We start from the raw sequence: 22,668 nt of genomic DNA on the forward strand, positions 1-22,668 counted from the left end.
TTAATGGGAATTTAAAAATGTTTTGTGCCTCTGAGCTATCATCTGGCTGGATTTCACTCACTTCCTAAAGAAATGAGACAAAAGTGTGTGCCTTTGCCAGCTACAATTCTGAACCATCTTGACAGAGTTCAGTATGGCAAACTTGGGTCAGATGAGCACACTGTCTGCTTAATGCTTTGGGTTTTTGCATTTAAAGATAGGAGGTTCATTAGGTTAAATGAATTCAACTTCTGTAACCCTTCTTGGTTTTTCTTGACTGTATAATCTAGGTATGGTTTAGGAAGAGCAGGCTAACAGTAAAATAGAAACTCATGCATATATATTTCTTCTCTGTCTGAATAGGTCTTTTAATGATCACATCTGATTCAGTGTAAAATGCAGTAAAAGATTAAATAACTGAATGAAATATTAGAAGGGTAATTTCAGAATGATGACTGTTCTTTCAGTTGAGTTGCTTCTTAAATTAACACTGATTTTTTTTTCCCTAAAATATGGTTCAATTTGGAACATAACAGATTATGAATGATTATTTAAGAACTGTAATTAATTGCTGAGGAATAGACTTAGAGCAGGTACTGGGTGTGCAGCTGCAGGTTTTTCCCTGGGTGGGGGATGTGGTGGGAACACCAGAATAGGGGCTTTTACTGGGTGCTGATCCTTTGCACAGCAAAGGGCACAGGGACCTGTGGCACCAGCCAGGGGATTGGACACTGGGACACAGCAGGAGCCAAGGACTCAGTAGGACGACCCCAGACTGAAGGTATGAAAGCATGGGAATTCTGTTTTTTGTGGTCCTTCCCCAGAGGCACCAGCTTGAGCTGGTTTTGTGTTACTGGGCCACAATTAAAATTGCTTTAGGGATCCAGGTGTCTGAGATTCTGCTATGGAAAACCCAGGTCAATCTGGTGAGGAAGCCCTGTCTGAATGTGGGGGCAGGGTTTGCAGGGCCAGGTCAGGCACCCATGGGGTTACTGGAGGCACCCACTTTAAAGGGGCTTTGGTCCCTCCTCATGTGGTGAGACTGACTGCCAGAATGGCTCCTGGATGGTCAGACAGGGAAGTTTCCCTAACATTAGTATCTGTTACCATTTTCTCATTCATGACCTAAATAAGAATTGGTATGGAAAATACTTTGTATAAAAATTCCACTGCAGAATGAGCCAGTGCAAATTCAGTCTCTTTTTCTTCCAGTGGAGGAAATAAACATTTACTTCAGTGTATATTTGTTAGTGACTAAAGCACTATGCTGCAGTGGCAAAAGCCGCAAGGGAATTTTATTCTCTGTTCACTTTATCTCCAATTTTTTCTCCCTGTCACGGTTGCCTGTGCTTTGTTGGTTTGGTAGCAAAGCTAGGATTTTTTTGATTCTTCTTGGCTACATAGAATCATTGAATGTTTTAGCTTGTAAGGGTCCTTAAAAATCATCTTGTGCCAGGGATGCCATTCACTAGACCAGGTTGTGCAGGGCCCCATCCAACCTGGCCCTGAACGCTTCCAGGAATAGGGCATCCACCACCCTAACAGGCAACCTGTTCCAGTGCTTTTCCACCTTTGAGTGAAGCATTTCTTTCTAATCTAAACCTCTCCGATTGTAAAACCATTGCCCCTTGTCCTGCCTGTATAAAAAGGCCCTCTCTCTCCCTTTTGTAAGACCCTCTAAAGCACTGGAAGGTTGCTGGAGTGTCTCTCCAAAGCCTTCTCTTCTCCAGGCTCAGCAACCCCATCTCCCTCAGCCTGTCTTTGTAGGAGAGGTGCTTCAGCCTTCTGGTCATCTTTGTGGCCCTCCTCTGGACCCATTCTGAACAGGTCCATGTCTTGTTGAGGACCCCAGACCTGGACACAGCACTCCAGGTGGGCCCTCACAAAAATGGAGTAGAGGGGCAGAATCATCTCCCTCACCCTGCTGGCCACAGTCCTGCATTTGCCTTTCTGGGCTGCTAATCCACACTGTTAGCTTGTGTCCAGCCTCTCATCCCAGCACCCTAGAGTCCTTCTATTTATTTCAGCTCTTTCTAAATCTGAGATTCCAGGGTTCATTGAGGTTTATGCAGGGGTTTTCTTATTGTGAGTAACAAAAATGTAGCAGTGACTCAAAAATCCAGGAGATGAAAAGTTAAGCAAAATTGTAATAATTTTTCTTTTTCTATTCTAGTTCTGAGCTGCAAAGGCTGTGTGTATAAAAAGTTACTTTAATTTGTGAGTGCTAAGTTTAGGTGTATGAGGTTTGGGGCATACTTTAATGTTCTTATAATAGCAATTATAATTAATTTCAGTCTTGAAATATCTTATTATTAGTAGCAATAAAATAGGATATATCTTACTGATGAATTGTCATTAATATGCCTGAAACTTTGAAGTCTAATGGTTTTAGTCATATCAGAGCAGACAGTGTAATATGTAACTTCATGTTCTTAATTTAGGTGGAAGAAGGAAGCAAAAATGTTCGCTTGGGCTCACTAATTGGTCTGCTGGTAGAGGAAGGCCAGGACTGGAAGCAAGTTGAAATACCAGCTGATGCTGGAAGTCCACCTTCTGTGGCTCCACCTGCACCTGCCTCAGCTCCTGCAGCTCCTTCAGTTTCAGCCCCTCCTAAACTGCAACATCAACCTGGGAAATTGCAGTAAGTTTCTATGTTTGTTATGAAATGGAACTCTTCATTAGATCAGAAGAACTGAACCAAGAAATACTTTTCGTCCCTTTTTACCTAGTAGCTGTTATTTTGAGAGTGTTTCAGTATGAGTGAGAAGATAAACCTTGCAGGCCTAGACTATTTCTTTGCTCATAAGCCCAGTAAGTCAATTCAAGCAGCATAATGTTAATAGAATTAAATGTACTTCTATTCTGTTCTGCAATTAAATTATGAGGGATACTAAGCTTACAGTTGGAAAGAAGTTGTGCTAATACAGGATGGACAATAGTGCTTATGCATCAGATGCCAAGTGTACCTGTGACTTGTTTTCTATTTATTTGAGGAGAAAAAATAAAGAAACAGCACACTCCGAAGTCCTTACAAGCTCTTGCATTTTCGACATTAAAAAAATATTATTCTAATATTTTCATAACAGTGGAGTGCAAAAAACTTAAACCAGTCAGTTTATGTGCTCTTTGTTAGTTTGGTTTGGATCTGTTGGTATTCTAAGCATTGCAAAGACCTTGGAGGAGGGGTCAACTCCAGGGTGTTAGGTAGCAATAATCTATAATCACTTTGTGTCCCAGGATATATCCTGTTTGGAGGTATCACTCCTTATTTGTGCTTATTTTTTTTTCCTCCCAAACCTCATTATCTTTTCTGTCTGCTGGTTTGCTGTGTTCTAAATGCTGCCAACATCTAGGCTTTTCTCATGCAGGTGGATGGCAGCTGAGGTCATTGCCCAGGTATTACCTGCAGCAGGAGGATGATCCACAAAAGGATCTTTGAAAGGATTATGTCTTTCATTTTAGTTCCAAAGAACAGAAGTGCTATTTCACTGCAACTCTTAGAGATGTATCAGCATGTTTGGAACCAAATGATCACTTATGACATGGGATTTTTTTGGCAAGGGCTTAATGGACTATTCTTAAAATTCAATGAGGTGCAAATATAGTCTCCTTTGGGAAATAATGAATAGGGGATTTTTGTGGAAAGACTTGAAACCAAGTATTTATTCTTTTATGAGTGTGTTGTTGCTTTGTATTTAGGAATTCTAAAACATTTTCTCTAGATGTTGGCTTTTCTCCTCATTTCAGAAAGCAAATCATATTAAGATGCACTGGTTACTCTGTACCAGTGTGCTGTGATTTGTAGTTGACCAGAGAGAAATGTAGTTTCTCATGATGTACATTAATGAAATAAGTTAATCTTGCTATTTAAATAATTTAAATTTCCCCCCTCATTTCTTCAGGGTTCGCTTGAGTCCTGCAGCTCGCAACATTCTGGAGACACACGGACTAGATCCAAGCAATGTTACACCTACTGGGCCTCGAGGAATCTTCACTAAAGAGTATGTAGAGAATTTGGTAAACCTACAACTTTTGATATTAGACTAACCTCCATTAGATTAAAGTTTGCTTATTAAAAAAGCCCTGTCTTTGTTCCATTTTTTGCTGTGGACAGGTATAGTTAAACTTGAAAAATCTGTTGAAAAGATAGGGAGAATGGATTCGGCAGTATTTGAAGAAGGCCTTAATTAGAAAAAAAAACAAAACACATATTTGTATTTTTTAAGTTCCTTCTTAGCTGTGTGGTACTGCTGTCACATTTCCTGCAGCTCAGCCTAATGGTGCCTATTGCCTCCTAAGCAGCACTATTAGCTACCACTGTGGATCTCAAGAATTTTACTTCCCAAGATGCACACAGATCCCAAATAAAAACCAGTTTTCTGGTATTTTCTTCAACTCCTTTTCTTCAGGGAGTTCAGATCTTTTGCTTTTTTTCCTGTAGTTCTGTTCTGAAATCTGTAAGAATTTTAATTTTTTTCCTATTTTTATTAGGCTGGGGAGAGCAATGAAGTGTAATGATAATAAATTTCAGAATTCTGTTTTTCTCCCATTTTTCTTTCCTCTCTATGATTTAAAACATGTTTGTTTACCAAGGTGTGGTTTGTTATGAACCAGTAGTTTTTTTATACCTTTTTGAGTATTGCAATATAATGATTGGCACTCAAGCCTTTGAGTGAGAAATTTGAGTGTAAAAAAATGTGGTAGATTTGGTGCATTTAGCCTTGAAGTGATGCATTCTCTTCACATGAGTATGTATGTTGTTGGAAGTGAGGATTTTGGCAGAAATAAATATTTTTGTTCTCAGGAAAATGATTTCTTTTGACAAATACCATCATTCACTTACACAGACTTTGCTGGTTACTGTTATTTTTTATTTTAGTTCCATTCAGAGACAACCAGGACCAGGTCAGTGTAACTTGGAACTGGAGACAGAAAAGTGGCTGACAGTTTTTCAAAACTTTTTTTTTCCTTATGACCTTTGGCTGAATTGAGATATAATAAGGAATTGAATAGGTAGAATATGCTATGTAACAGCAAGTCATCAGACAGAGTTCTTTCTTAGTTATGTAAGTGTAATGGTAATTTATGGTGTGTAATGAGGCTATGGCAGGTGGAAACCCTCTAGGACTTTGAGCTAACAAATTAACACTTCCTAGTTGTCATGGAGATCTAGCAAAGATTTTTCTGTAGTTATGAGAATTGTCTAGCAAAATAATTTCTTTTTAAAACTGTTTTTCATACAAAAGATTTGACTGTGAAATGCCAGTTTAAGATGAACAACGTCTGGGGTTTTTTAACCATTCTTTTGAAATGGGGTTAATCTTTCAGATGCCTGTGGACTGTTATTATATTCAGTTTGAAATGAAATGTGCAGATTTTTGTAGAGAGCTGCTGTAGATATTCAGGGAAATATTTCCTTTGCTGCACTCACCAGACTACAAGAAAGAAAGACAGCAAGTTATTACATAAGCAAGCAAGATTCTTTCCCCCAGCTTTCTATCTTTAAATTCAGTTCACTGTGAAACTTGCAACAGCAGTTGGAACTTCCACTCTACTAGTGTTCTCTGTCATGACCCTCTCACTTAGTAGGCCAATACTTTATTTTATTGATCTGGATACTTTTATTTATATTTCTCTTATGTGCCTGTTCAAGGTTGAATTACTGTTGTTTTTTTCCTGCCTGTTTTGTTGTTGGTTTTGTGTGTGCTTTCTTTTTCTTTTAAGGAATGCCAGAGATTTTTTATTTGTTATTTCTAAGTAATATCCTCATATAGCACTTATTATAATTTTCTTCAAAAATGTCCCAGAAAATTGGTGTGCCAGTACAAAGTAACTCAGATATTCTGTCAAAGATTATACCATGTTTCTACTCATCACCTCAGACACTGTTTGAGAGGGCTATATTAAAATGGATTGTTTCAGCTACCACTGCCCTTTCCCATTCTATTTCATAGTTGTCTAGGGATTTATAAATGCAGCCATGAAGAGGCTGGTCATTGAGACTGTGCTTTTCTGAGGCCCTGTTGCTCCCAGCTGTTAAGTCAGAGTGTCTTGGGATCTCTGAGTTGCTCAGGCATTTTCAGCTTGCAGAGAACGCACAGCACGCCCATGGAGTGCTGTTTTTCTGGAGATGAAATTCATGTGTATGTATGGAGTATGAACTGACCCTGGGATCTCTGCTGTGTGCAATTTGTTACCTGCTATATGGGAGGAATGAGTTCCTTCTACAATGATAGTGCAGTAGATGTGATACCTGGAGGTTTCTGATGTGCTCTGAATCTCTGCTACCCATTTGCCTTCTTGCAGGGAATCTATCAATGAGTAAACAGGCGTAAACACGTGGAAAGGGAATATGAAAGATAGGAAAGGGATTGGGTGCAATTTAGTAACAGTAACTGCCACCACAGGAAGCTTGTGTCAATCCAGGCATCTCTTGTTGCACTGTTGGATCCTCAGTGATTCTTAGGTGTCTGTAACCTAACTTGTATCAAGAAAAGTATTTGAACACAAAATACTCAGTTTGCTTTCACCATTCTTTGGGTTTTGGGTAACATGAAGTAAAAAGACTACATGCTTCTGTAGTAGTGGTAAACTGAAGTCTAACAAAGTTGCCAGAATCTGCATATTTCTAATAATAACAGTTTGGTAAGCATATTTTGGTTTAATAAATGTTTACTAAACTTTCATCTTTTCCGCAAAGTAGGCTGCTCTTTGATGTTTGTTGCCTTTCTTCTCTTCCTCTGTTACTGACCCATGTTGATAGAAGTTTATAGAGTTGTTGGAAAGATGTGACCAACCCTTCCTTTTCCAGTTGTAATAAAATATCTACTTACCTGACTTTAACTTAAAGCTGTTTAATTTTATATGCCTAGATGCCTCTTCTAACTCTGCTTATATTCTGCTTATATGCAGTGTTGCAACCATGACAGTCATAACACTGCTGTACCTGTTTTTCTTAACCACTTAAATAATTTGGAATTGATGGAGGATCTCTATTCATATGTATGTATAACAAATACATGTGAACTTTGATTTTTATATATGTGCCTTTTGTACAAGTTAGTTTCAGAAAGTATTGAGCAAATCTTTTAATCTAAAAATAAGCTTAATTTTGGCAATATGTTTTCCAATTAACACACTAAAAACCACCAAAACCAGATGGTCTCTCCTATGACTGCCAAGTGCAAGCCCTTAACAAATTTTTGGTAGCTTCTAAATGTTAACCAAAAAGCTTGCATTATGTCATGCAGTTACTTTTTATGGCTCAAATTGTCATGCTAAGGAATGATTTTCATTCTATCCAATCTGATATTTTTCCCTGATACAGTAGTTGTGTCAAATAATAAATACTTAATTTTAAAACAAATCTTGGTGAGCATATTAATTTGGGAAAACAAGTAACTACTTTTAATTAGGAAAAAATTTATTTTGAGCTCATTTGCTTTTTTTGTTTTCAATATTGTTTGTTGAAGTATATATTGAAGGTAAAAATAAATTGAAGCGAGTCAGCAATGGTAAGAGGCATTCTGCAGAGGTTTTCAATTTTTAATTCTTATTTCTGGAGTACTACTTTTTAGGAGGAATGGAGAATGCACAATGTTCTGAGATTTTGTTCTTTCTATAAAGATTTAATAACAAACTCTTGGCTGTCACTCAAGAATAGTCTCTCAAGCAGTACTGAAATTAGGTAGCTTGGTTTAGTATTTATGGCTTGTGTTTCAAAACCTTGGAAGTGTTGTAAGGAGTCTGATTTTTAATTTATTTTAATTTCCTCTGCCAATTTGTGGAAATGAACTTTTGTGTACATGCTGTGTCTTGGTGAAATCATAGAGATTTGTCTAGGGTATATCACGCAGGCATTTGTTAGCAGATCTGGAGAATAAAGAGTGGAGATCTACAATTGACTTGCCTTGCCGTTGGCAGGGGTGGTGGAAATGCAGTTATTGCTGTTCAGCCTCGTAGGTGCTGGTCTTTAGCTTGTTGCTTTATGAGTGCAGTGCACCTGGAGCAGACACAGTGTCATGGCTTGGAGATGGGAGTCTCTCCTCTCTGTCATACTGTGCCCACAACAGGAAAATTTTGTCTTGGTAGCTGTATCAGTAAAGAATCCTTGCAGAACACTTTGGGTTGTATCTCCAGTGTGGTGTTAGGAAGTATGGGCCTGTATAACATCTGTGCCTCACTCTGCAAATTTGTCAGAAAGGTGCACAGAAATGAGTGATAAATGTATTACTCAGTTTCCTCTTAGCACTAAGTAATTACGTTAAATTCAGATTATTACAAATACAAGAAGAAATAGCTTTTACTTTAGACTTTGTAGCCTGAATAAATGTACTGCTTCATTTAGAAGAATTGTCAGTGCATTTCAAAAATCACTTTGCATGCTTACAGTTAGTGATGATGATTGTTATGCTTCTCTGGCACAAATGTTTTCTGTTACTGCATATTCAGGCCCTTTTATTCATAGAAGTTAATGAGAATTTACTAAAAAGATACCACAAAGGCAGCACAGAATTAATATCTTCTAATAATAATCCCCTTCTTAATGTTTGGTTTGGCAGCAGAAATTTAAATGTACGGAAGTGGCTAATTAAATAGAATAAGTGATGGAATAGTAGTACTCAGGTAATTGTTAAATAGTTTCTTTGTTGTCAGTATTTCACTGTGTTTAATCCCCAGGGATGCTCTCAAACTTCTGCAAGAGAAGCAGAAAGGTAAACCCAGTGAATTGAAACCTGTGGTTTCTCCAGCTCCTGCTGCAGTGCCTTCTTCTTCACAAGCACCAGCCGTGACTTCTTATCCAAGGCCAGCAATTCCACCAGTTTCCATACCAGGACAACCTGCTGCACTGGTAACACTTCTGCTAAGATTTCAGCATTGCTACAGCTGAACAGTGCAAAAGCTGCTTCAGTAGCTCTGAGACTTCTAGATCTAGAGAGAGGAAGGAAACTAAGGCCACCCATATGCCAAGCTCAGGGATGTGCAGTTTTTAGTATATCTCAGTGATTCTAAGGCAATGTAATTAAAACTGTGAAATCCTTGAAATGGTGGTCTGCATACTATCTTGTGAAGCTTGCAAATTAAAGTGATGGAAAAATTTATATTGCAGACCTTGGAGAAACTAGAATGATGATTTATTTTTACTGTACTTAATTAGTTTGCTTTTCTGCAAGATGTAAGTGTCCATTAATGAGTTGTCAAGAAGTGAGGAAGGAAAAGGCTTCTTGGTAGTTGCCTTGGAGAGGAATTCTGCAAACTCTATAACCTAAGTAAGTTTCTATGTTAAATTGAAATGTTGGAAATACCAGAAAATATTTTTTTAAAGAATAAATGCCTTTGCTGCAATAGACATCAGTAGAAATTGAAAAGCTTTTGTGAAAAACATTTTGTGGCTCTAGAACTAAATTGGATTTATCTTTTAGTCTGAAGTTTACAATGTAGCTACAATTCATAATATTCAGAAAATGCTGCCCTTTTTTTGCACTGTACAAAGAGCCAAACAGCTCAAAAGTTCAGACTTGGATCCATTACAGAATAAAATGTTTTTATGATTGCATCAGAACATACATATTGCAATTTATTGTGTGTTGAGTACTATTGAATATGTACTAAGGATTCTATGAATCCTTATATGTTCAAGGGATATGTGCTGAAGATTAAGTATACAGAATAATGTCTTACAGAATCATTTATCTTCTTGCCTTCTGTAGTCACTAATATTTTAAGAGATTTCTTGCAAGTTGACCTGCTTCTAGGAAGAAGTTGGCAATTGAAACATTATTGGATATATCTGGAAGGAGAGAGAAGAATAACAGAAAAGATGCAATAAAACCTGTCTTAAGGAATTACACAGGGAATTGAAAAAGCAGTAGCTTACTGAGGAGGTGTTCTTTTTATAATTTAAATGGAAAAAAGCATGATCTGAGCAATATGCCAAGTCTGGAAGATGAAACAGTGCCTATGTACTCTGGCTGAAAATAAATGCCTCAATATTTGGATTATTTTTTTTAAGCAAGGGTAATTCTATACAATAAAATGGAATTGTTATGTAAAACCTATTGTGTTGATCCCAGTTAATAAGAATAGACTAGAAAACTCAATGGTTTTTGTCATATTCATTTCAGTAATTGGAATGTGTCACTTTTGGATACATTACCTGGGGGATACACACTGGATACATACCTAGGGGATAGTTGACATGGGCAGGAGTCACTGATGCCTAATGCATAAATGCTGGAGTACTTTCAGCAAAGGGGAACTGATTGCTGTCCTGGTATTTAATATTCACCATGTGATTTCTTTAGGGCACGTTCACAGAAATCCCAGCTAGCAACATCCGAAGAGTTATTGCTAAGAGATTAACAGAATCTAAAACCACCATACCTCATGCATATGCTGCTGCTGACTGTGCCATTGATGCTGTTTTGAAATTAAGAAAAGAATTGGCCAAAGGTTAGTAGTCTGATTTACTTTAGCATGTGGTAATACTAATGTAGTTATACTATAGTTTAATTTTTCCTGTTTACATAAACTTCCCCAGGAGGTGGAGATTTTGTCTAGGTACACCACTATGCATTCAAATAGGTTTTTTTTTCAGTATGTTGGACTCAAGCTGTAGTTCCTGGAAGTTGTTGAATTGGACAACTTGTCAGGATACAGGGAGACAGAGGTGTTACTTTGCCAACTCACACATCACTCTGAAGTCTTATTTTCCACAATTACCAGGCTGCATAAGCACTAGTGATCCTCTGTTTGGTGATGGAGACATGCACCTCCTAGACTGGTACTAAGTCTGTGACTTGGGTGAAATAATTTTAGGTCTAAGACACTTCAAATGTTGATCTAAAGCTTCATGGTTACTGCCATTGTTTGAAAGCTTGTAGGTTCAAATAGTAGCTTTCTTAAGCCATGGGAGCTCTGCATTCAGAATAATGCAGCAGAATATTTTAACTTACATTTTTATTGCTCTACTGACTGAGAAACTGAGGCCAACTAGTGACTAGCCCATGCTTGTTTATCTGTTTGTGTGGTCTAAAATTAAATTTGACAGATATATTCAGGTTTTCTAGATGATGCTACAGGAGCTGCTTGTCCTTCTACTGGAGTTTTGAGTGACTAATTTTTAATGCAACAGTACCCAGGTGATTTTTCTACCTGTTATTTTTACTAATGGTATCTTATTCACAAATTAATGTCAAAGACATTTTCTGATGTTGATCTTTTCTTTAAGCAGCAGCAGTTCATAAGGAAGGAACCAAAAAAGGATCTTAGTTAGGAATACTCACTTGAAATTTTTCACACCTCTCCTGCTGTTGTTGATTCTTAATGGGTATTTCCTTTAAATGCAGAGGTGGAAAAGCCATATGTCTGTGCATGAAATTGAATTACAGAGCTTGTCCTGGTAGATTTTTGTTTCCTCTGAAGGAAATTGTGGGGGTTTCTACTATTATAAACTTCAGTGATGCAGGGTAAAATATTACCAGATGTGGGTCATTTAACTGTATTCCTGCTCTAGAACCAGACAGTGACATTTTTGCCAAGGGTTAGGAATGTAGTGTGTAAACAGAAACCAGTGTATGTTTCGTGATGAAGGTACAGGTTTGTCTGATGTGAAATTCTGTCAGTGCAGCATAGAATTGAAAGTTCCATTGTGTTCTGTTGGAATGCTGTCTCTCTTCTTACACATAGATTACTAATCATGGCAAATGTTGCAAGCCAGTTATGTGGTAAGTGAATACTTGATTCACTCCTCTAAATTTGTGATAAATTAAGAATGTTTCACTTGATATAATTATCTATAAATTATTTTATCTTGCAAAAATATTTCTAAAGATGTGTATGTTATATGCCATAAACCAGATTTGAAAATTAGGCAGTTTTGCTACTTGATCAGTTTTGCTGACAATGGTGATGGTGGTGGAAGGGTAATGTAGTTTTTTTGTATTGTGAGAATGATGAGTTTAATATTGTGTAAATGTCATGCATTTCAGGGTAATTTTATGGCCTAATCTGCTTTGTATCTCTTATCTGATGCCACTCCTGATTTTAGTTACCAGTTTTAGTCTCCTGAAACTCTCCTGAGTGCCTTTGCATGAGATTTTTCTTGATGGATATGCCTTTTGTCTCAAGGGGGGGAAAAGTTTTCCCTCTTTTATTATTGGATTTTGAAGATAAGTGACTTTCTGTTAATGCTTCTAAGAAATAAATCTGCTGAATCACTAGAATCTTGTCATCACACAAATGCTGATAAAGCAAATCTTACAAACAATGATTATTCTTTTTTAAATTTTTTCTGTTTCCCTTTGCAGATGACATTAAAGTATCTGTAAATGATTTTATTATCAAGGCAACAGCAGTTACTCTGAAGGTAAGCAAATAATTAACTTTAAAAAAATATTTTAGTAGTAAACTGCCGAGGAGACAAGAAAAGTATTTTGTGAGTATGTGGAGATATGAGTGGGATCACAGTAAATCTGGTAATTCTGTATTACTTATTGTCAAGTTTTTTAAGGTTTCCAGGTTTCACTGGATACGCTGTGAACTATAAAAATGAAAACTTCTTAGTGGCGTTCCACTTACTGCAGTTAACATCTGCAAATCACAGTAGTTGCTTAGTCAGCAGACTAAAGCCATTGCCAAGATCATTAATTTAATCTTAAGTACATCTTATTTCTTTTAGTTATAAGCAAGTCTTTATCTAAGTCTCACACAAACCTTGTTATTACCTAAGGTGTATTCTGATGGCACATTGAGTGATACCTGCTTTGAAATAAAAATTCTTCTGGCAACCATTCTGCTCATTGCTAGGAATTCTCATGGCCTGGATTACCTCACAATAATATAAAAACATCGGAAAGGATGTGAGAGCTGGTTTTCTCATTTGTGAGGATAATTCAAACTGTTTAAAGGTTGAGAGGAATTTATGTTTAAGTTGGAGGAGTGTTCCTATTCCTATGGATATATGGAATTGAGAGAACACTGGACTGGAAAAGACTTAACAGATTTCTAGCTGAACATGTACTAAATATTAATGTATAATTTGAAGAGGTATAGCTCAGTGTATAATTTGGACAGGAAATAGACAGGATTCTACACAGTTTCATAAGCAAGTGCCTGAGAGAAATTGGAGGCCTTATTTAGACTGGAAAAAAACCAGCGAGTTAATACCAGAACCAAAAGGAGGGGCTAAATATGTGTGCTGTGCTTTTGTTAGATTTGTACATAACCAGAAGCTTTTTTAGTGGTCTAATGAAACCTTTTGTGAGGAAATAGTGATACCCAAAGTTTACCATAAAGTGCTGGGAGTGTTGGATAACTTATCTCTGCACCAGAGAGCAGGTAAAAGGAACAGGAGACAGAGAGCAAGAGGTTTTGTGTTTTGTCTTCTGAGGGGACTGTTAGCTTTTGAGCTGATAATAATATTGTGTTGATATGGAAGTAATCAATAAAATTCTTCTATCCTCTTGCTTTGTTAGAAATCTATGCTAGCTTTTGTTTGACTACTAAAATAATACATTAAACAAGACCCAACAGATTAAACTCAGTATATCAGGAAACAAGTTCATGATCAAGCTCACATCTCATCTGCTTTCTGTCAGCATTTTAGGGAGAGATGTGGGCAACTGCTTTAAAAGAAGAAAACCCACTTCCACCTGTACCTCTCCTCCCTGAAACTGGGTGGTGTGAAAACATCTTCAAGTTTCAATTCAAGGCAGTTTCATTGACTCTTTTCTGAGTGCTCTTCAGGGAATATTTTGTTACTACTTTATTTCTGAACAATGAAAAATGTGTTCTTCTAGCTCTAATGAGCTGACTGTTGCTGGTTTGACAGTTTGACACACCTCAAGATACTGCTTGAACATGCTAAATTTCTCCTTCACTTAGGATATCACAACTTCAGTTATGGTTTCTGTGTTTCAGCTTGGCCTTGACATTTGACAGCCAAGATTTTGTGAATGTGCCACTGGGCTCACCAGGTGACAGCCCAGTAGAACCATTCTTCTTTCTGGTACAAGGAGGGAGAAGGGTGCAGAAAGGAAGTAAAACTTCCAGGCTGATATCCTCAAGTGGCTGGGCTTTGTAGCAACACCTCCTATAGCAGCTGTTCTTTCATTTATGAAATGACAAATTCTGTCCCTACAGTCTCTTTTGAATACCTTTTTATATAAAGAGTTTGAGTTGCACAGCACCTGCTTGAGAGCATCTTAAAACTGTGTAAACCTTAGGACTTCTAGAAGTTTATTTAGCTTGCAAAGAAGAATGCTACATACTTTTTTCTTCTTTTCTCTCTTTCCTTCTTTTTTTTTTTCCCCACTGTACATGCTGGTGTTGAAGAATAGAAACACAGAGTACTGTCATACCACTTCTTCCTAGGAGTGCAGTTACTTTAGATAGACAGTCACTTTTGATATTGTGTCCCTCCTGTAATTTTTCTGGAATACCTTCTTCATTTCATTAAACTCAAAAAACTAAATGAAATTATCAGTGAACATCTCAATTTTAACTTAGTCCACCCACAAAAATAATCTGATGCATTTTAGGAGAACATCTGAATAACAGTGAGTGTACCTGCAACATAAATTATTTGTTGGGAATCATGCTTGAGAAATCAGTGAAAAACATGTGGGTATAGTAGGACGTCCATTTCCATGCTTTAAGATCCAGCATCCTGTGATTTATTTTGTGGGAGAAGTTGCATTGCTTTGAGGGTTTACATGCTGGCCATCATAAGGTGGTATCAGTGAAGAAATTTACGTTGCATTTGAAGTAATGTGGGGTTTTTTTCCTAGCAGCACCAAACAAACTTCTGTCTGTCCTGCCATTTTTAGTTTCTGGTACATACATTTCCTGCTTTTTGATGAAGTAAATATGAATAAAATCAGCAAGCTAATTCGCTTGGTGGATGCCTGTAGGTAGCTATGTGTCTTAAAGGAATTTCCTTTTTCTTAATAACTGATTGCACTGTTATTCTTCTAACAGCTGTCTTTTTTTTATTGTCTGTCTGTGTTTTAGCAAATGCCAGATGTGAATGTAACGTGGGATGGGGAAGCCTGCAGGCGGCTGCAGTCCATTGACATCTCCATTGCCGTGGCAACGGACCGAGGGCTCATTACGCCAATCATAAAAGATGTTGCTGCCAAGGGAATAAAGGAAATTGCTGCCTCTGCAAAGGTGGGTCTGAAATGTGCAGCAGGCTGAGGAATGGAGCAGCTGTATGGTTTTCTGTAGCAGAAAATGTAGCGTGACCCAGATACACATCAGTAATAACAAAGGCAGTGGAACTAAAGCGGTTTCAGCATTACTTACACTTCAAAATTCTTATTAACTTTGCAACTGCATTTTTCATCAACAATAATATTGTGTTATTTATTTGAATGGTGGCTAGACTGCTTGAAAAATAAACCTGTACAGACATTTGCAATTTAATATAATTGAAATTCTTTAATCCTCAAGAGAATGCTGCTTAATGCTAGTTTCATTAGTATTTCCAGTCTTGGGGTTTGAGATTTTGATTTTTTTGTGTTTTTTCCCTTTCCCAGAAAATTTCTTATGTCTGTGTTTTCTACTCTTTGCAGTTATATTATGGAACATATTTCTGTCTGCATTTTTTTTCCAATATGCAGTTCAATTAAGGATGTAACATTAAACTCCTCAGACTAATGAGCAGTATTTTGCATAGACCACGTGCCAGTCAGAGTGATATGTGGCAGTTGTTGCCAGATAAAGGAGTGGGTTTTGGCAGGCAAAAGGAGAATGAATGATGAAATGTCCCAAGACAGGCCATTTTTTGTTGTTTAACGAGTGCTAATCAAAGACCTACAGCATCTGAGGAATGCAATGGAAGCAGATTCTAGGACATAAGAGTCCCCCAGCTAGACACTACTGCACTTCGTAAATTCTTGCCTTTTGTGTGAAACTATAGAAGCCATAATAGTCTGTGTTGATGGAGAGAAACAGCCAAAAAGTTGTGGCAGAAAAAGATGGATCATACCACAAAACATTCATCAATGGGTGTTTTTAAGATTTTTTTCCAGTCCATATTGCTTACTTTATGCTGAATGTGTTGTGAAAGCAATTCCTTACACTAGTATCCAGTTGAGGAGGAAGGTCAGTTGAGGTTGTGCGGGGTTAGTGAGAGAATGACAAGAAGAGAAGCATTGTTCAGTGTTGTGCTTTTATAATAATCCCCAATACCTGTAATAGTGTGCAGTATTGCAAACCTGTCTTACCACAGATCAATGTCCTGCAGTTCCCAGGATGGAATGCAGCTTGTGTTATGTTCAATGGGGCCCTGGTAGTGAGCATTCCCCTTGCCTTTCAAGTGGAATGTGTGTGACATAGGTGTCCACACTAACATCATTTTGCTTTTCAACTTCCTCACTGAATTACTGAAATAAACACGTACCTGATGTGCACACACTGGAACTGCAGATGCTTCTCTGTCAGTCTCCCTTGTAGTTTGGCAGGCACTGTCTTCGTGTAATTGCTTATCTGTCCCCTTCTGCTGCATGTTAATGTTGACTTCTTTCCAGGTCATGTGCATTCTGGCACTGGATTGTCATCATTCAAATAATGCAATTGCACAAACGCATCACGCTTCTATTGATCTTGTTGTGTGAATACTGTTCCCATGGCTATTGTCTTCACCAATTATTCAGAGATGAGAAAAAGCCTAAACTAAAGCTTAGTGTATCTTTGTAACTTTTACATGCTTATTATGAATTTTAGAATTTTGTACAGCTCTGTGATCTTATCTTGGAACATAGTATGAACTTCTTGGGCTGTATTTGAAGCTTTCTTCTGTTGAATTTTAAAGTAAAGTCTCACAAATGAAATGGAGATCACAGAAGGAGTGACCTTAAAGGCAACCTTCTAAAGGTGGTTGAATGTTTAGCTGGGAGAAATATATTCATTTAGTCTGGTAGAAAGTTCTGAAATGGTACATGTCAGTTTCTTTAAACAAATACGTTAGGAATACTATTAATTTATCTCATCAGTATTTTGCTAGATAATCTAAAACCACCAGAGAGAATGGTGGTTTCATTGTAAAAACTGGAACAATATTTGTAAGGTGAGAGAACAGCTTTTATTGAACAGCCAATATTGGTGGGAAAATGGAGTTTTGTGTCCTAGTCTCTTTGCCAAATCATTGCAGATAGAACAACAGTGTTGCTGAGGTGCTTCTCTAAATCCAAAAGCAAGTGACTTTTGCTTACCTTATGTCTCTGTGGTACTTAAAAATGTCTTACTGAAATAAAAAGAATTAGTCTATTACAACACACTGATTTTTTTCTTTTCTCTGCCTGTTTTCTTTCATTTTCTGTAGGCTCTAGCAAAGAAGGCCAGAGATGGAAAATTGTTACCAGAAGAGTACCAGGGAGGATCCTTTAGGTAAAACTCTAGCAGCATTTAATACATGCACCATGGGTTCAGAACTGTTTTATCCTCAGCTATTTCACTGTCTTCTAATGCATTGCTTTTAAAATCTTGCTCTCTTTAGATTGAAACCCCTTGTGATGGTTCTCAGGGTCAAACCTTGACTGAGTGTCTTGTATCAGGGGGAAACAATTACCCTGCTACAGACAATTACCCTGCTACAGGTTCATTTCATCTGTACTTGGCACTGGTGAGGCCACACCTTGAGACCTGTGTTCAGTTTTGGTTCCATCCCCACAAGAAAGACATGGAGTGTCCTGGAGTGTGTCCAGAGTAGGGCAGTGGAGCTGGTGAAGGGTCTGGAGCACAAGTCTTGTGAGGAACAGCTGAAGGAACTAGAATTGTTAAGTCAGGAGGGACCATACCACTCTTCACTCTTTCTGCCTAAAAGGAGTGTAGTTGTAGTGAGGTGTGGGTTGGCCTCTTCTCCCCGGTAGTAACAGGAGGAGAGGAAATGGCCTCAAGTTGCACCAAGGGAAGTTTAGATGGGATGTTAGGAAAAAATTCTTCATGAAATGGATTGTCAAGCATTGTAACAGATTGTCCAGGGAAGTGGTTGAATCATCATCCCTGGAAGTGTTCAAAAAGCAGGTGGATGTGACACTTCAGGACTTGGTGTGTGGTGAACATGGCAGTGGTGCCATTTGATGGTGGGACTGTACCATTTAATCCTCTTTCCACTCTTTGCTGTAACTGTAACCAGAAAGGAGGAGATGGTGGGCCAGCTTTCTCCATAGACAACTTGTCACAGAAGAATCCAAGCCTTTCCTAATGTACCACTTGACAGGCAGAAATGTTTTCATGTGATACTTGTGATACCTAGATGCCCAAATTTTATTGCTTAGTGGATACCAGCAGCCATTGTAACCTGCAGTTGTGATGTTCAGTCTAAAAGACGTTTGGCTTGGAACAGAGACAGGCAAAATATATTTAAAGACATTGCTTTTCTGGCTTACTTTCTGGCTTCATTGTGTGCAGTGCAAGAATACATTGCTGTAAAGAAATGAGGCTTTTTACAAGGTGCATAATTTTTAATTGCAAAAATTCCAAACCCTCGAGAGTCTGAATGTGCTCAACTGAAAACAGTTCAGATCTATTTTTAACTTAATGGGTTTTGCCTTGGAGGAAATTTAAATTATAGTGGTTCTTGTATATAGATTATTTCCTGGGGGGGATATGTAAATTCTGATGTTACTGCAACTCTTTTCTGTTTTATTCAGTATCTCCAATCTGGGCATGTTTGGCATCAGTGATTTCACAGCAGTCATAAACCCTCCTCAGGCCTGCATCCTCGCTGTGGGCCGAGCAAGACCAGCACTCAAGATTGTGGAAGATGAAGAAGGGAATGAGAAACTTGAGCAGCATCAGCTCATGACAGTGACTCTCTCGAGTGATGGTCGGGTGGTGGATGATGAACTGGCTTCCAAGTTTCTGGAGACCTTGAAAGCCAATATAGAGAATCCAATGCGACTGGCCTTAAATTAAACTCGGTGAAGATTGCTTCCTGTTTTGGCAACATAGATAACTATTATATACTTAGGGTTGTTTTTCTGTATAGAGGAGTAAAAAGTTGAAGACGGACAGTTAAAAATATTTAATTTATGAATTAATGTGAAATACTCATGATTTTAGTCTTCTATAATAACCAGGTTTCATACTGTACAGCTAAAAGACTTTCAAGTTAACATAGCACATTTCTTTAAGTACATAGTACCAATGGCACATGTTTGCATAGGAAAGTCAATCTCATCTGTAAAAAAAAAACCAACTCAATAAAACTTCATGAAATATAAAAGGGAATAATAGAATAATTTGGGTTGCAAGAAACCTTTAAAGGTTGTCTAGTTCAGCTTCTCCTACAATGACCAGGGATGCCTTCTGAGCCCCACCCTGACCTTGAATGTTTCCAGAGATAAGGGATCTTCTGCCTCTCTGGGCAACCTGTACTGTCTTTTATTACCCCTGCTGTAAAAATCTTCCTTATATCTAGTTTGAATATACCCGCTTTCAGTTTAAAACTATCACCCCTTCTCCTATTGCAACAGGCCCTGCTAAAAATTTGTTCCAGTCTTTCCTAAAAGCTTCCCTTAAGAATTGAAAAAAACAGAACTTAATTGTGCAGTATTCTCAGAGAGGTCCCAGTATGAAAGGTCATATTTTGCACACTGAATAGTTGCTGGTTAATGCTGTTCTTTGCATGGATGGAATGTAGATGTAAGTAGAAAGTGTTTCATCATCAGTGTATATTGAAATGTAATTTGGAGGCTCAAGTGCAGTGGCCTGATCTTTAACAGAATTAGATTGGTATCTTTCTTACGTATAAATTTGGAACCACATATTGCATGTAAATGTTATGAAATAACTGTGTTTACAGGACCTCATGAGAATATAAATTGTCAATAGAATTATGGGAGTTTGTCTTATTCTGGTTTGTGCAATTGCTTTTTCCTAATGATTTGTAGGAATTAATTATGGCAGCAACTCAACAAGTAAACAGCTACTTGCAAGACAGCCTTTACTTTAAACTGACGTGAGAGTTTTTGATAAATGAGTTTGCTTCTTTAGCTTCTTCTATCATAAATTTCACAAACTATTAGTTTGACTGGAGAGATTTTTGATTACTAGATATAGTTTACTGTACAGGAATGGACATAGCCATTCTGTATTTCCAAGAGTTTTTTACTGATAAACCATATTAAAATTGGTTCCTGAGGATTATTTTGCAATCTGAAACTATTGACTTCCAATTTTTCCAAAGCTGTTTGTTAACCTCGTATTACTGTGGGGAAAAAAAAGGGATCAATTCCTATATTGTCTTTAATGTACAAGAAGGTCTCAATATTTGCTGAATCTGCTCTGCTCAGATTTTTCAGGCCAATTATAAATCTGGTTTCCTGCTTTTGACTCTTGCACGTGTTGCTGCAAGGGTGCTGTGTGTTCCGGCACCCCAGGTGGCGCTCCCGCAGGCGAGGGCTGCATGGCTGCTTCCTGTCGCCGCAGTTCTGCATGTGCTGCGATCCCTTCTTGCGAGCCAGGGCTTTTCCTGTGCCCTCGGAGCCGCTGGAAGGCGCTGTTGCATGCAAGGATGGGATGGGATGGGATTTGCGTCCCGTCTCACCCGCATGGGTGCTCTCATCCACTGTGCTGTCCCAGCAGGCAGGGCAGCTTCTGCAGGTTAAATAAACCTTTGGAGCTTCGGAACCGGGCAAGGCTGACACAAGGTTGAATTGCAGTTTCTTTGCACCTGCCTGCTTTGCTAGCATTGTTATTTGAAGCAGATATAATGTGTCAGTCATCGGCCTGTGAAGGAAATGTATGGAGTTCAGATGGGTGGTAGCAGTCAGATCTCCTTAATTCAGAGGAAATGTACCCTTTGGCAACATCTAGCACTTCAGCAGAAGTGAGACAACAAATATGTGCCCATACAGATTAAATATTCAGTATCTTCTTGATGATTTGGGATAGGAACAATGGGTAAATTGCCAGAAAGTGAATAATTGGTAATGGGTATGCTTGCTTTTGAAGCAAATTTTCCTCAAAGTAAAATTTTTCAGATGAGAAACTTAGCTTTCTGTATTTTATTCTTTCAAATGTCTTCAGACAGCCTATTCTTTACACACCAAAGCAAGAAATACAATGAAGACATCTATTTTCGTGAGTAATGTTTTAAAAAACATAAAAATGGAGTATACTAACATGTGCTGGAAATGTGTGGCTTTAGGATACATACTATCTTTGTATAATTTTCCATTGCAGGAGGCATGATTAAGGAAAAAAAGCTATTTTGTATCATGATTGTTGGCAAATATTAAATTGTGTGTCATACTTTAATCCCTAATTGCAATGTCACAATATTTGACTTTTGGGCATTTTTTTTTTCCTTCAATCTACTCAAAATTTCTGTAATTCCTGCTTGATGCTGTATCCTGCACCTCCGGATACAGTTGGCTCTTCTGGCTGCCAGGGCCCACTGTTGACTCATATGCAGTGATGTTCTATTCTGTTTGTCCCAAAAATGTTGAAGGCATAGAAAGCAGATTCCTCTAAGCCAGTATAGCAGTTACATCCATAATAGATTAAACAGGGAAAAACCTGATAAGCTGAAAGTATCTTTCAGCATGTTCTTTAGTTAAGCATAAGTTTTGAACTTTAAACTTGGGATTTCTTTCTGTGTAGTCATGCTTGAGTGAATCAGGAGGATGTTCATGGTAGCAGATGTGTGGAAACATGTCCAAGAAACACAGAAACTTAGGATCTGGGTGAAATCACGTGTTGATTGAACTGGGGTGAAAATCACTCACTGGAAGCTACAGGCTGCTCTGCATGTTAACTTTACAGAATCTGCATCTTTCATCTTTATCAGTGAAAAACCATCACTGTTTGTCTGAACTCCATTTGCACTCCTTCACTTTTACGTCAATTTTGTTTCAACTTGTAGGTGTTGTGGTACATAATTATTCAGCTACAATAACCATACTGTTCTTCCCTTTCTCCATAATAATGGCCCTACCTGGCAAGTTAAACATTTGTGTCATTATGAGACAATAAGTAGCTGGAAAATGACGGACATTTCTGTTTGTTCAGTACCTGTACTAAGGGAAGTGATTCATGTGACGTTAATGAATGCCACTATTTATCTCCTTAAGAGAACAAGAGAAGATTCCCTTTTATACTTTGGAAGTTTTTCTTGAGTCCTAGACCTAGACAGGAAGAAAGGGCAGCCGTGAACATTTTTATTTCTGCTCACTGTTGTATGAAGAGTGAAGTGAATTGTTAAAGCAACAGTTCTCTCCTGCAGTTCAATGATTTTTTCATTGTCTGTGTGACGTGTATTGCAGCACACTCTTCAATTTGCGGGAATCTGATGAATTGAAGGATACTCTCCATCAACCTAGGCATCAATTAATCCCTGTTTCAGTTTCCTATTTTAAGAAATAATTATGTTTCATTTTGCAGCTTTGGTACACTTTTAATTTCTTCTCTGCCAAATAAATGATAACCTTACATATCTGAGGAGGCTATTTGTTTGTGCAGATGCTTACACTTGCTGTGTCACATCCCAGTCTGCGTTAGCAGCATGGAAGTTTCTACAGACAGCATCATGCTGTTTCCTTCTCCTTTCCTGGAGAACAGGAACTGATTCCTGGGTTGATCAGAAAAAGAACTCTCCTTACACTCTTCTGAAGTTTGAAACTTTTGACTTACAGTGTGAATTTCAATCCAATATTCTGAGTGCAATATGTTACTTGCTCA

At 37.9% G+C, this 22,668-nt stretch overlaps 1 protein-coding gene across 1 annotated transcript in view; it reads left to right on the forward strand.

The window, feature by feature from the left end:
* PDHX (pyruvate dehydrogenase complex component X) overlaps positions 1 to 19,820 on the forward strand; it is a 33,382-nt gene extending 13,562 nt beyond the window's left edge. The window contains exons 4-11 of the mRNA XM_054275601.1: positions 2,421 to 2,620; positions 3,882 to 3,980; positions 8,659 to 8,830; positions 10,284 to 10,431; positions 12,288 to 12,346; positions 14,992 to 15,150; positions 17,306 to 17,370; positions 18,636 to 19,820. Of these exons, the coding sequence (XP_054131576.1) occupies positions 2,421 to 2,620; positions 3,882 to 3,980; positions 8,659 to 8,830; positions 10,284 to 10,431; positions 12,288 to 12,346; positions 14,992 to 15,150; positions 17,306 to 17,370; positions 18,636 to 18,900 (1,167 nt within the window). The 3' untranslated portion in view covers positions 18,901 to 19,820. The remainder of the gene's footprint in view (positions 1 to 2,420; positions 2,621 to 3,881; positions 3,981 to 8,658; positions 8,831 to 10,283; positions 10,432 to 12,287; positions 12,347 to 14,991; positions 15,151 to 17,305; positions 17,371 to 18,635) is intronic.
* Positions 19,821 to 22,668: the final 2,848 nt, after the last annotated feature.

This window comes from Melozone crissalis, unplaced genomic scaffold (genome assembly GCF_028551555.1).
Source record: "Melozone crissalis strain CALT ecotype California unplaced genomic scaffold, PUWL_Pcris_2 ptg000018l_1, whole genome shotgun sequence".
NCBI lineage: Eukaryota > Metazoa > Chordata > Aves > Passeriformes > Passerellidae > Melozone > Melozone crissalis.